This window comes from Urocitellus parryii, chromosome X (genome assembly GCF_045843805.1).
Source record: "Urocitellus parryii isolate mUroPar1 chromosome X, mUroPar1.hap1, whole genome shotgun sequence".
In the NCBI taxonomy this organism is placed as follows: Eukaryota; Metazoa; Chordata; class Mammalia; order Rodentia; family Sciuridae; genus Urocitellus; species Urocitellus parryii.
Window position 1 is genome coordinate 97521191 of NC_135547.1, and position 15078 is coordinate 97536268.

Below are 15078 nucleotides of genomic sequence, written 5' to 3' on the forward strand. Positions count from 1 at the left end.
CATCTACTTTACTTCTTTAGACCTAGAAACTGATTACTACAATTATGATTCAAAACCTATTTTCTGCTGTCCTGCACTGAGCTGGGTAATTGAGTGTAATGGTTATTTCCTTTGCATACTTTGCCTTTGTGTTAAGTGCTTTTGGTTAAAAGACCAGAGGTTGCATTATTGCCTGCTGAATATGCTTATACTAACAATTGAAAAAGAAAGTAAATTACTTTTGGGAGTATTAATGAGAAGACATTTAAATTGCATGGCTAAATCTTTTCCATCCTTTACTAAGCAAAAAATTGGATTAACACCACCCCCCCCCAGGTATTTAATCAACAATTTATATGCCTTATTTGGGTGGGAGAAAATTTGTTACTGAAAAAAGTTGTTTGAGAACCAAATGATTCTTAACCATTGCATTGTATTGTTATTGTAAATATCTATTCAGATTCTCATATACAAAGTGTGTTTAGGGAATACTTATGATTAGCAGGTGCTACATGGATGGTAGGGGTGGAGTAGGACAAAGGAAAGATGCTTATGTCTTAACCATAAGGCTAGGCTGCTAATATGTCATATGTACATGAGGGGCATGGGTTAGGTATTTTCTTCAGTGTTTTCTGAGCTTACTTGGCAGAGAAAATTTTCATTCTTTAAGGATACCATAAGATGCCAGTTTGGAAAAATCTAATTCAGAGTGTCAGCTTATTACATTTTTGTTTCTGTGTTACAGTATAAATATTGCATAACCCTGGTACAACTAAAATGAATAATAGGAAGGAGTATTTGCTGGATTTGAGAATTTTTTTTTACTAACATTGATTTTAAATTCAATAATTTAATTGTATTTAATTTTGAAGTAGGTTTAACTAGTTATGGTGATCCTTAAAATATGATTGTGAATCTGAAGAGATTAACAGCATTCCACAGAAGTATCACTGAAAAAAAAAACCTGGTAATTAAGATAGAAGCTTCTAAGCCCATATATTAGTCTTCTCCACCCATAGATGCAGAGTTGTGATTAATGAGTTGCAATAATACTATTATAGGATAATGTAACATTTGGAAAACAATCTATGTTAGTGGCATATTAACAGAACACATCCCTTTAAAGATATGATTTACAATGTAATTTCATACTCCCAGACTTCCATAATTATTAGTTTCAGTTTGTAAAGACTGGATTATGCACAGAGAATTTGACAATTATGATAATGGTAGTACTAGTTATAAGTAATTACATTCCTGAACACTGGTAGAAGGAGGAGAAAAGGTCAAGAGTGAGTTCCAAAAATGTTGTTTCTCTGTTAAATATTTCCATTGGGCCATTTTCTGATATATAACCCCAATGGAAATAAACGGAAAATAACAAGATGAGAATGTACAGCCCTTAATTTAAAAGTGAAAATGATGCTTTTCTTAGGCCAGATGTGAGTGGAATGGGGGAACCCCGATCTTGTCTAGGGCAAACCCGGCTAGGCATTTGATCATTGTGTTTGTATTTCTGGAAAATACTATGATCTAAGAGCTTGCCTTTAGCACTTGTTCTTTTTTCTTACTGGGCTTATTATAGTCTTTCTATGATGACATTCAGCAATCCCTTGGAGAGGAATTCAAGTCTATGTTCACGGTTTCTGGGGCTTCATCCTCTGTACTCTTTTTTTTTTTTTTTTTTTTTTTTTAGTTGTTGATGGACTTTATTGTCTTTATTTTTATGTGGTGCTGAGGATCGAACCCAGTGCCTCATGCATGCTAGGCGAGCATGCTACCACTTAGCCACAACCCCAGCCCTCCTTTATACTCTTAAGTGTTCTCATTTGCAACAATGACTTCAGTTACCTCCCACTCACTTGTGCTTCCTAGAAAGTATAGAGAATAAAAATTTAGATTTTAGGGTTCCATATAAAAGCTGTAGTCCTTAACTTGTCTTAACCTCAGTTTCCTAGTCTATAAAATGGGGACTAATATTGGATTAGCTATGATGATAATGAGAGAATCTATATAAAGTTCTTAGCAGTATGCTTGCCACATGGTATATGATAAATGGTAGTTGTCAATGTCTTCATCATCATGTAAATGTTGACTGCTTCCTTAAACCTTATCTCCTATCTATCTGCTCCCTATTAATCCCTGCCTGGGAATTCTGTGAAAATCAACATTTTCAGATACAAGCATGTGTTTCTTTTCTTTCTCAGCCTTCTACCAGTTCTTTCTCCTGTAGTTCCTCTCATTTGATGGTATATTTATTTATTCAATAACTGTTGCCAGAAATCTGTAAGTATTCTTTTAACACAAACCTCAGTCAACCCCTAGCTAATCATCTACTATGTTGTCTTATCAACTTATTTACTTAAATGTCTGTCAGTTGTCTTTACTGTATTGGTTCAAGTCTACTACTGCCTGCTCAAGCTAACACAGTAACTGTGTGACTGACTCTGCACTCCTCTCAGCTCATCCTCCACCCTTTAACTTTGATCTCCTCATTTTCCAGCCACTTCTCATCCTCCAAATTTTCATGCCAGTAGTACCAAATATTATGGAGTACCCAGCACACACTACATTTTGACTTGGCTCTAAGCCATATCATATGCTATTGCCTATCTCTGGAATCTTCCCCTTGTTCTCCTTGGCTTGAAAAACTCCTATTCATAGTTCTGAGCTCTTCCAGGTGTCTCTATCTCATAGAGGCCTTCTGACCACATTTCTATTCACAGATAATAACCTTTTAGTATTATACTAATTCAATAGTTAATCCTGTGACATTATGCTAACATTATTTATATTTATGAACAACAGTTTGCTAGATTGGGTGTCCCTTGAAGGCAAGAATTGCTTTCTTAATCTTTTGTTTGTTCTTTGTATTTTTGTCTTATTTCCATTGGGGAAAATGAGGTTCATATGATAAAATGTGCAAATATCAATCAGATTTTTAAAAATGTCAGTGCTTCAGTATCCTTTATGAAAATTTCTTGTATATTAACTAAGAGAACCTAAACATGTATAACTGAATCAGAGTTCTTACTTTGTGATGTGTTTATCTTTCAGTTTTTCATATTTTTGTTTTTTTTATTATATATAATTATAATTATATATAATAATGGATTATATATAATAATGGATTATAATTATATATAATAATGGATTCATTACACCATATTCATACATGCACATAACATAATTTGATTAATTGCATTTCCCTTTACCTTCTCTTTCTCTCCGCACCTCCCTCCCTTAGGTCCCCTTGCTCTACTTTGTTGGTCTCCCTTCTGTTATTATTTTTTAGTTAGTTCATTATTCTTATATATAAACACAGGATTCATTGTGGCATATTCATACATGGACATAGCATAATTAGGTAGACTTTATTTTCCAGTAGTTCCCCATGCCCTCCCTTCCTCCCTCCCTCTTGATCCCTTTCCTCTATTCTATTGGTCTCTCTTCTATTTTTGTGATATCCCTTTTTCTTCTGCACTGTCTTCCACATATGAGAGAAAACATTTGACCTTTGACTTTCTGGGTCTGGCTTATTGCACTTAGCATGATGTTCTCCAGTTTCATCCATTTACCAACAAATGCCATAATTTCATTCCTTATGGCTGAGCAAAACTCCATTGGTTCAAGTCTATCATTGATCTGTTTTTGGGCTCCTGGGCTGGTTCTATAACCTGGCTATTGTGTGTATTGCTATAGTATGCTGATTTCAGTTCTTTCAGATAAATACTGGGGATTGCTTTCTCTTTTCTTTCTGCCTATGTCTACTCTACTTCCTATTTCTTATGTTACAAAACTTTTTTCCTTCTTTCTTAGCAATTCTCCTTGATCTGTGCTCCATCATGTATGAGTTAACAAATCTAAATCCCTCTACATTGGCTCTAACCTAAGTCCCTCCTTTCCTGCCATGCCCCTCCTTTCTCTCCCTCCCTGTCTCCCTCTCTCCCCCCACATTTTCCAGAATCTTTGCTTTGAGCAGATATTAGTGTATGTGATCTGCAGTCCCTCTCATAAAAGTAGTAAATGATGAATGTGTCATATGGAGACTCAGATCAGAAGATGGCATGCTACATGAGATCTAAAGCAAGGCCAACTAAACTTTTCACATAACTAATAAGAGGTACTAATTATGCCATTATAAGTACCGAGCAAGTAAATGCTAGTCTTAATTCTGAATTACTCAGCTTTGACAGGTAAATCTGATTTGTTCTCTTAGGTTATTGGAGATCTATTGCTAACTTTCTCAAATAAGCCTCCCTCTTCTATTTTCAAGGAATGATTTGAATTGTACCAAGCTTAATTCCTTTGTCAGGCCTTTAATTGTTAACATTTAGTCAATGGTTCCCAAGACTGATTTTACTTATTTTCTACTTCATGTGTGTTTTTTTAGGTATAATTTTTTTCTTTTGGTTCAGTCTCTGTACCTGCCACTTTGGGGTGTGCGTGTGTGTGTGTGTGTGTGTGTGTGTGTGTGTGTAAGTGCTGGATATGGGGATGGGTACCAAAAGTATTAAAGAGAAAAAAGTGTCAGGACAACATTTCTATCTCCCTATCACAATCACAAAACAGGAAGACAAGAAAAGAGCCAGGTGTGGTGGCACACACCTATGGTCTCAGAAGTTTGGGAAGGTAAGACAGGAGGATTGCAAGTTCAGTGCCAGCCTCAGCAACTTAGTGAGATATTGTCTCAAAATAAAACATAAAAAAAGGACTGGGGGTGTGACTTAATGGTTAAGTACCCCTAGGTTTAATCCCTGGTATAAAAAAAAAGATACATGAGTTCTTCTTTAGTAGCAATGGCTAAATAGCATTAATAAACTAGGGAAAACACCATTGTTATCTTTATTAGGTATCACTTTTATATACATTTGTGTATGTCTATAGTGTAGTTTTCAGGATTTTATTCTTACTCCTATTGTCATTTATTATATTTCAGCATTGTTTCCTTTTTACCAATACACAATAAATGTCCCTCTATTCTGAACATCAAAGAGAAAGGATGGGAGAGGAGGGGAGGAATAGGGAGGATAGGAAGGGCAGCAGAATAGAATAGAAAATATGATTGATGTATGTACATTCCATGTATGTATTATATATCAAAATGCATTCTAGTGTCATGTATGACTAAAAAATAAATAAATAAGAATTAGAAATAAATAAGTGTCATGAGTGTTGATTTTAAGGTTTCAAATAAAATTTAGCAAGTAGGAAAATTCATAAATATGGAATCTGAGTAATCAGGATCAACTATATATCAACTCTGTGTGTGTTGTATGTGTGTTTGTGTAAAACTTTGTTCTTGGCCTTCATTTTCCTTACCCTTTTCTTTCCTTTTTTTGAAAAGGCCTTTATTAACAGAGGGCTGCAGGTTTCCTTGATACTCATGATGAATTAGCAATATACCACAAGATATGTAGGAAAATTATGAAAAAGAACAAATTGTATTTATATTTCATAAATTATATTTAAAATAATTTGTATTGTATATCTATGAAAAATTAAGACTTCCTATGATTAGCAAGACCTTAGGAACTTACCCCCAACCATTAAAAATATTTTAAGTAGGAAATATATGTATAAAGTGTGTTTGTGTTCATAGAATAATAATAAATGAAAAGCCACTAGCCACTATCTTGGCTTTTGTATTAATCATCATGCCTTTTGGTTTTCTTCATATTTTTATCCCCATACATATATATCCCTTATTAGTATGTTTTTGGGTTTTTTTTTTGGTACTGGGGATTAAATTTAGGGGCACTTGATCACTGAGCCACATCCCCAGCCCATTTGTGTATTTTATTTAGAGACAGGGTCTCACTGAGTTGCTTAGGGCCTCACTTTTTTTTTAGAGAGAGAGAGAGAGACAATTTTTTAATATTTATGTTTTAGTTTTCGGCAGACACAACATCTTTATTTGTTTGTGGTGCTGAGGATCGAACCCAGCGCCATGCGCATGCCAGGCGAGCGCACTACCGCTTGAGCCACATCCCCAGCCCAGGGCCTCACTTTTGCTGAGGCTGGCTTTGAACTTGGGATCTTCCTGCCTCAGCCTCCTGAGCTACTGGGACTATAGGTGTGTGCCACGTAGTTTAGTCTTTAAAAATTGAGTTGTTAAGTACAAACTTACCTGTATAAGGAAAGGGCAACATTGGTATCATTATATGAAGACTTTGAAGAGAAAAAGTCAAACAGAATCTCTTGTTCAATCAAAGTCTGGCTTCAGATGCCCTCAGTGTTATTGGCCCTTGGGAAGTCAGCTGGCGAGGTCACTAATAAATCCCAGTCCTTTGGACTCTTCCCAAGCAGGAAGGACATTGGAACTATAGTACAGAGTGGGCCAAGTCCAGCAGGATCACGGTTAGGGACACAGTCCACTCTGCATTTCCTCTTCTTTGGCTCACTGACACCCTCCAGCTCTTCAGAATAGGTCAAAGCCTAACACTGTAGTGCAGTGTCCAGACAGCAGAGAAGAACAGAAATCTCATCAGTCCATGGCCAGAAAAGGTAAAAAAGAATTTGGATTAAAAAGTGATCAGAAATAGTGGTACTCTTTCCTGGCTCTCAGTCTGGTCTAGTTGCTGTGTTTGATGCATAGCTATTAGCCTGAGATTCCCTTCCTTGCACTCCTGGGGATTACCTTCCTCCATCTTTTGTACTGGAGGACCTATTTCCTGTCCATTGGCATCCTTTTCATTGGTCCACTCTTATTTTGACAACACATCCTATAATAATTCTTCAGAAAGTATACATGACAAGAAATTTATTAAGCCTCTCATGTCTGAGAATGTCTTTATGGTTATTGGTGGTCTGGTTGGATGTAGAATTAAAGGTTGGAAATCATTTTCCTTCATGATTTTGAAGGTGTTCTATTGTGTGTGTGTATATATATATATATGTTTTAGTTGTAGATGGACACAGTATCTTTTATGCTGGTGCTAAGGATCTAACCCAGTGCCTCACACGTGCTAGGCAAGTGCTCTAAAACTGAGCTACAACCCCAGCCTCTCTACTTGGTTCTTGCTTCTGGTGTTGCCATTGAGAGATCTAAAGTGATTTTGATTCCTAATCCATTGTGTAGGAATTGTGTATCACCCTTCCTCTAGGTACTCTTATCCCCACTTCTGGAACCCTAAAAATCTTCTTGTCTACAGTGATTTCAAATTCCACAGTGGTATATGTATGGGTTATTTTGCTGAGTATTTGGTAGGTCCTTTTAAGTTGGGCTATTCATGATTTAAGTTCTGGGAAATTTTCTTGAATTAATCCTTTAAAGTTATTCCCCTCTGTTTTCTTTATTATCTTTGCTCTACTTTCTGGGAGATTTCCTCAACATTGTCTGCCAACCCTCTTCTTGAATTTTAGATTTCTTTGTGTATTTATTTTCCAAGAACTTTTTTTATTTTCCTAAAGTTCAGAGTTGCATTTTTTTCATGTTTGCAGTATCTTTCTGAGGATATTAATGGTAATTGAAAGTGTTGTTCTTGTGTAGTCTGTTTCCTTTAATTTTCTCTTTCTGTTTGTTTTGGCCCCTATTTTCCAAATTAGATACTGTTCTCCACATGTCTTAGGAGCCTTGGTTGTCTACTCATGATTAGTAATAGAGCATGATTCTCTACTGGGGCCAGTTTTGCCCCACAGGGGACATTTGGCAACATCTAGGGCATTTTTGATTATCCTAGCTAGAGGGAGGGGACCTCCAGTGGGTATAACGCAAATGATATTTCCATGCAAGAAAAAAATATCTAGCTCAAAATGATAATAGTGCTGAAGTTGGAAACCATGCCACAGAGGACCTGAAAGCTGATTGAGGACTCTGCAGTGCAAGTGCAACTTGTATGGTTTCACTGGCAGGTGATCTAGTTGAGCAATTTGGGGAACTTTATGTCATTATCTTTACATCTTTCCCACTTGGCTGTTCAGATATTCAGTAGAAAAAGTCTTATCATCTCCTATCTTAAGGGTAAAGATCTGGCTTCCAGCATTCCCTCTGTTAAGTGAAAAGGAACTGGGACTGTTTGTATATGTGATCACATCCTCCCCTTGCTTTCTGTATAGTACCCCCTTTCTCATTGGCCTTATCTTTCTGGCCCTGTGACCCTGTTTTATACTCGCTAGAGAGTAAATCTGTTAGGATGACAGAAGGGCAGTTATCCATGATATAAAGTTGAAAGAGATCTAACAATCCCTAACAAATTTCATTCAAATCTTATAACTTTAATCTCACTGTCTCTCTACTTCTAGCTCTAAAATTATCTGGTGCTATTAATTTGTGAGATTCTTGAAGATTCTGTATTATAAATGGGTTTGGTTCCGAATTGGTTTCCTTATTTTCTATTTGTAGTTCAACCTTCCCAAGTCAGCTGAGTCAGTTACCATCCCTTCATCTTCTGCCTTGATCCCCAAATCTGATTATTACAATTGTCTCCTCTCTTATTCTCCCAGTCCTTTTTAAAAACTCTTTGATGTTTTAGTGGGGCTTGGAGAGGGAAATAAATTAGATGCACTGTGCTCAGTCTAGCCTATTATTCCAGAAACTAACACACTAGCACCATTTCTAACATAATTTCATTTAATTCTAGTCTCTATTTTGATATATTTACCTTCAATATCAGAATTATTACCTAGACTTAACCTTTCTTCTCACAAATGAAAACTAAAGGAGATAGTTCTGTGTCTGCATAGGGACAGAGTTGTATTCTTTTCAAAACTTTAGAAAATTTTACAGCAATACTCACTTATATTCTGGTTTAATTGGCCTTTTATCTAAAAATATAGATTTCTGTAAGCAGCCATCTGCCTAAAGTAGAACCTTAGGTTATAATCCCAGTTAATGGTCAGTATTTGTAAGGGGGTGAATAAAAATATATATGTGTATGTGTGTGTGTATGTGTATGTAAAATATATGTATCTTTTTTATTTCAGATTTTATATATATACATACATATAAAATATATACATATATAAAATATATGTGTATATATAATATATATAATAAAGTAGATATAATAAAATAAAATGTGTGTATATATATATATATAATCTGAAATACCATCAATTATCATTGCACTTGTTCAATAACCTAGGTTCATAATTAGTGGAAATATGAAAAATATCATAATTTATGATGATGGCTTACAAACTATATCAATATTTTCCTCCACACATATATCCAAGGATTTATTATACCATAGAATTAAAATTTTTTTAAAAAATATTTATTTATTTATTTTAGTTTTCGGCGGACACAACATCTTTGTATGTGGTGCTGAGGATCGAACCCGGGCCACAGGCCTGCCAGGCAAGCGTGCTACCGCTTGAGCCACATTCCCAGCCCTAGAATTAAAATGTGGGGGGGTGAAATTTCAAGCATCAAAAAGGGTACAGGCCAGACTGAAACCTAAGCCCCTGGATTTTTCTCTTTTGTAAATTGACATCCAAATATAATTAATAGTATAATATAGTATATGAGTTACACACACTTTATCACCCTTTTCCATTTATGGGAGACCAAGCTAAATTTTAAATTTTTTATCAGTTAATGCCAAGCATGGTGATGCATGCCTGTAAAATCCCAGCAACTCAGGAGGCTGAGGCAGGAGGATCATATGTTCTAAGGCCAGCCTCAGCACCTTAGCAAGGTCCTAAGCAAGTTAGCAAGACCCTGTCTCAAAATTTTAAAAGGACAGGGGACCCAGCTCAGTGGTAAAGTACCCCTGGGTTCAATCCCTGTACCACAAAAAACAACAAAAAAAATTAGTTTCTGCTGAGTTTTAAGTTGGAGATGAAATCACACACACACACACACACACAAAAAAAAAAAAAAAAAAACAATAACAACAACAACAAAAAAACTTAAAGTAAGTCTTAATATCATTTTAGGACATTAAATTTGGTTCACTTTTGTAGCCCCCAGATGTCATTGAACAACTGACCCTTAAAATGCTTTACTGTGACTTGTCTTCGAGTCGTGAATAATTCATAGATAACACTTATTTTCTTTGTCTCATAAAATTAAAGAATTGGGGGCATAAATTAATGGATTTTAAAAAGTTTCTGTGTTTTGTTGTTTTAATATTCCCTTTCCTCTCTCCCTGGCTTTCTTAATTTTACTCCTAGTAAAAGGGTGGAGAGAGAAGCTGTGCCTTCTTCCTCAGCTTTGTTCAAACAGGAAAAAGTGAAGAATTGATTCGATGGACCATGAACAATCCCACATACATATCTCCATGAACAATCCCATATACAGATCTTGGAAAGTTTCCAAAATAATTTAGTGAATTGAAGCACACTATACAAATGTAAATATAAATAGAGTCCCAAGGGTTTGTGTGTGGACAAAAACCAATTATGTTAAGCATTTCCTGAAATTGCTTGCTATGGTTAGAATGAATCCTCAAAGTAAGATATCCAGGTGGAGAATGAAAACAGTTGTGGGAGTCCTGCCTCACTTTGTTATATTGTTACAGAAGAAAATCTTCGAAGGGTTTTTGAGTGATTATTGAAAAGGTCTTGTTTTCATTAAGTTTTGAAAGATACATTATTTCCCTTTCTTTTCTTTCCAGGTTAGCTTTGTTAGGTCATTTGAAGAGAGATTTGAAGCTGTGGTGTAGTTGATGTCCTCATGATGATGTTCATGTGATTTAGGAGAAATGTTTAATTCTAGGTTAAATTACATTCATTTGTTTGTCCTCTAATTGAAAAAAAAAAGACAAACTAAGGCAAGCAGTATCACAAATACCCTTGTGTAAATGAAGAATTTTTTTCATAAATGCTATTGAGCACATACATCCAGCTATACTTTTTCTACTTGTGTGAAGGCATTCTTTTGTCTGTTCCCTCTCCCAAAGAGGTGAAAAATATACATAGGTACAGGTGTATGTTTTTGTATTTAGTGAATTATACCATATTTCAAATAAACTACTGCAGTACATTGCTATTGTGTTGTGTTCATAGTCAATTCAAACACACACAAATCTTTGCATTATGTTGAGTTCTGATATTTATTTGATGACTTAATCTCAAAGAACAATGTTTGTGTGCATGCATGTGTGTGCATGTGTGTGTGTGTGTTGCCTGAGTGTGAACATTGGCTTTTTTTTTTTATATAAAGCTAGGGATAGAACCCAGGACCTCATGCATGCTAGACAAATGCTGTACCACTGAACTATATCCCCAGTCTGAACATTGGCATTTAAAAAATCATCTCACCTGATGAAACTCTGTGACCACTATTGTCTAGGTCATTGTATTATCATGTGTAACTAATTAAAACAAACAAAAACGAATCACTGGGGCTGGGGTTGTGGCTCAGTGGTAGAGCGTTCACCTAGCATGTATGAGGCACTGGGTTCAATTCTCAGCACCACATAAATGTAAAATAAATATATTGTGTCCACCTAAGACTTAAGAATAAACATTAAAAAAAGAATCACTACTTTAGATTGAGGAAGGACTGGGTAAGCAAACAACTGGACCAGTAACTTGGCTGGTAGAAATTATTTCCTTTCCTTATTTCCTTTCCAATTTAAAACAATTCTAATTTGAAATTTAAGGAGGATGAAGGATGTCTCTGTGAATTCAAGTGAGACTGGAGAGATTGCTGGAGATCAAATCATGCATGAAGTGCCTTTTGGCCAGATTTTATTGGAGTGTATTCCTTTTCTTATTTTATTTTGAAATTACTTATGTATTTTGTTTCTTGATTAGGTATGCGTATTGTACGTACTTCCTCCTCCTCCCCCCATATCTCCATCTCCCTCCCCCTCCTCTCAGATTTTAAGCAGAGACATAATATGAGATTTTCATTTTTAAAATAGTACTGCACAAATGCTCAGTGCAGTGGCACCTGCCTGTAATCCCCTCAGCTCTGGAGGCTGACACAGGAGGATTGTGAGTTCAAAGCCAGCCTCAGCAATGGTGAGGTGTTAGCAACTCAATGAGACCCTGTCTCTAAATAAAATACAAAATAGGGCTGGGGATGTGACTCGGTGGTTGAGTGCCCCTGAGTTCAATCCCTGGTACTTCAATAAGTAAATAAGCAAAATAGTACTGTAAGAATGAATGGCAGAAACAATTCTGTTGTCATGGCAAAAGATAGTAGTAGCTCAAACTAGGATATGAACATGGAGAGAAGTGGACAGGTTTGAGAGATATTTGATGTAAATTCAGTAGGACTTGTTAGTGTGTATAAGATAAGTAGTGGGTAAGATGATAGGAAGGTGTCAAGAATGATCTTCAGTTTCATAATACCATTGCTATAGACCTCACTTATTTTGTTTAAGGTATTGATAATCTATATAAAATATTATGACAACTATTTGCCTTGAACACAAGAAAAAATTATTATGTAGAATTTTCAAAAAATGATTTCAAATAGCAAATAACTTAGCTTCTATTTTCTCTGGTTTAATAATATTTTAAAATGATGAATTGCCTCATGAATTACAGAAAAATATGCTCAAATTATATTACTTAAATTTTTACTTTGAAAACTATATTCCATCAGGAGTTTGATATAGAATGGCTTGGTGATTATGTAGTATGTCCACAGTACTTGGTGATTATGTAGTATGTCTAATGAAACATAAAAAGATGCTGCTATGAAAGAGGAACATAAGAGAGTCAATAAATTAAAATTGACTTTTTGTTTTTTAGGGGTCCCTTCAGTGTTGTACGACGATGTATCAACAGAGAAACTGGGCAACAATTTGCTGTAAAAATTGTTGATGTAGCCAAGTTCACATCAAGTCCAGGGTTAAGTACAGAAGGTAAGAGATGGATTTCAAGTAAGTTATTTGATGTCTGGCTTTATTCCATTTCCAAATCCATTTATCAACCTAACCTTCATCTGGGGGTGGGAAAGTAAAGGGTATGATGTAGTGGGAAGTGGGTGGAGACAGTTAATGCCATTCTAGTTTCTTAAGAATTTTAAAAATAGTGTTTGAAGAGTAATTTATAGTTATAAAGTCATCCATTATAGTTAACAGACCTATATTTTTTTAATAGGAAGAAAGTGAAATCTGGGCATATATGTTTTTAGAGTCTCATTTGTAATTTGAATCCTATGGTATAAGACATGGGATGGGAAGGAAGGGGAAATAATTGCAAGGATGACCATTGCAGATTCAGAAGAAGCTAAGATTAGGCCTTCCCAAGTGTGTAAAGTACTAACTTTTATGCTTATGATCTAGTAGAACTATATATCACTTTTGCCTTAAGTCTCATAGAGTATAATGTGTGAAATTTGAAAGATCAGTATGGTTAGGACTTATAGGACTTAAAATTTTGTCTTAAGACACTAACATGGATAATCATATTTACATGTATAAATGTTTTAAGCAACATCTAAGCATTTTAAAGTTGCTTATTTTTTAAATTTTTAAGCTGTAATTTCATGTAACCACAATTCATATTTCATAATTGATTATTAACTTTTCTAATTAGCCTGTCTTTTAACTTTAAGCTTTTCCACAGTCCATTAAAAGACAAATCCTTTAATCCTTTCCTCTTTAATCCCAAGAGCAGTGCAGTTGAGAATCTAGATTGGAAAATCTAAGGAAGAGTAGCCTATTTTGTTTGTGTTGTATTTAGTTATCTTACTCTGGGAAGTAGAAGCTCACATCCTGTGCGCTTCAAGTTAATCTCTTCATATAGTCTGTTTTCAGGATCATTACTTAAATACTTTTGTGACCCTCTAAATTGTTACTATTCATATACTGTTTATAAAAGATTCTTAGAAGTTGCTACTCACAATGACTGATTTGTTTTTAGTGCTTTAATCTTTAAAAATATTATGTAAAATTTTGAGATTTTATATTTTATGATTTCATAGTCTAGAAATGGCTATTAACTACTTTTGAATATAAATTATTTTATAAATTTAGCAAAATTTAAAATTTACTTCTAAACAGCCTTTACAACTAAAATTATATTTCTTTAAACTTTTTTTTTTGCAGTACTAGAGATGAAACCCAGGGCCTTAGGCATGCTAGGAAAGCACTGTTTTCTTAAAAGTTTTAACTGCCTTTGAGTTTAATGTTTTTTTGCTTGATTTTTCCATACCTCAGTTGCTTATAAAGAAAACCTGAAGTATTGAAGTCATTTTGTATAAACCTAATTCACTAAACAGATATCTTCAAACAGATATCTTCAAATCACTAAACAAATATTCTGATACTGTTTATAAAATTAGTAAGATTCTGATTTTAAAAAATCACAAGTGTTTATGAATTAATTACCTATATTTAATAGGAGTGATATAAGCTAAATTCTCTTAAGCATTGTTACAAATAATTAAAATAAATATTCATTGTTTATGTTAACCCAAAATTATTATTACCAGAGATTTGATTTAGATCATCATTATACCTAATTTACATCTGTAAGCTAAAGACAGTTTTTCGGGAGACAATTAATTACTTTCTCAATTAGTTGAGGTGGCTTATTGACAGATATCTTCAGCCAGAGTGTGAGACTGAATCTCTGTTTATTGTCACTTAGAGAGTCAAACTCCAAACTTCAAAAAGGGAGATGGCTTGGCATATAATCCATATCCCTGGGTTTAAATTCTGTCTTTACATGGTATAACATATGGGAGCCTATCACTGAAGTCATAGCTCACTCCTTTTTTGCTTTGGCAATGTAAATGTCTTGAAGTCCTGTCCTGAAGACAAGGTCAGGTCATTCCATTGATCTTTTATACTTGTAAGCTTTTTTTAACTGAAGGGAATCCTATACTCTTTTTATACCTAGCCTGTATGGTAGGGCCACAGTTTATACATGTTCAGTGATAATGCAGTTGAATTTTTCATATTTCTCATGATTTTAGCTGATTTTGGTCAGAGTTCAGTGGCCCTGGGTTCTATTGCTAGTACTGCAAAAACAAAAACCAAAAAACTTTAAAGAAATATAATTTTGGGCTGGGGGTATAGCTCGGTGGCAGAGTGCCTGCCCCGCATGTGTGAAGCACTGGGTATGATCTTCAGCACCACATAAAAAAGGTATATTGTCCTTCTACAACTACAAAAAAAAATTTTAATAAAAGAAATATAATTTTAGCTGTAAAGCCTGCTTAAAAGTATATTTTAAATTTTGATAAAT

General features: G+C 34.8%; 1 protein-coding gene across 7 annotated transcripts in view; it reads left to right on the plus strand.

Annotated features, from left to right (window-relative positions):
* The window catches only part of Cask (calcium/calmodulin dependent serine protein kinase), a 349943-nt gene that overhangs the window by 56212 nt on the left and 278653 nt on the right, over nt 1-15078 (plus strand). For 4 of the 7 annotated variants that reach the window (XM_026387546.2, XM_077793737.1, XM_026387549.2 and 1 more), the window contains exon 2: nt 12634-12746. In XM_026387546.2, coding sequence (XP_026243331.1) covers nt 12634-12746 — 113 coding nt within the window. Of the gene's footprint in view, nt 1-12633; nt 12765-15078 lie in introns of all 7 variants that reach the window. The other 3 variants (XM_026387544.2, XM_026387548.2, XM_026387547.2) reach the window with 1 other exon arrangement.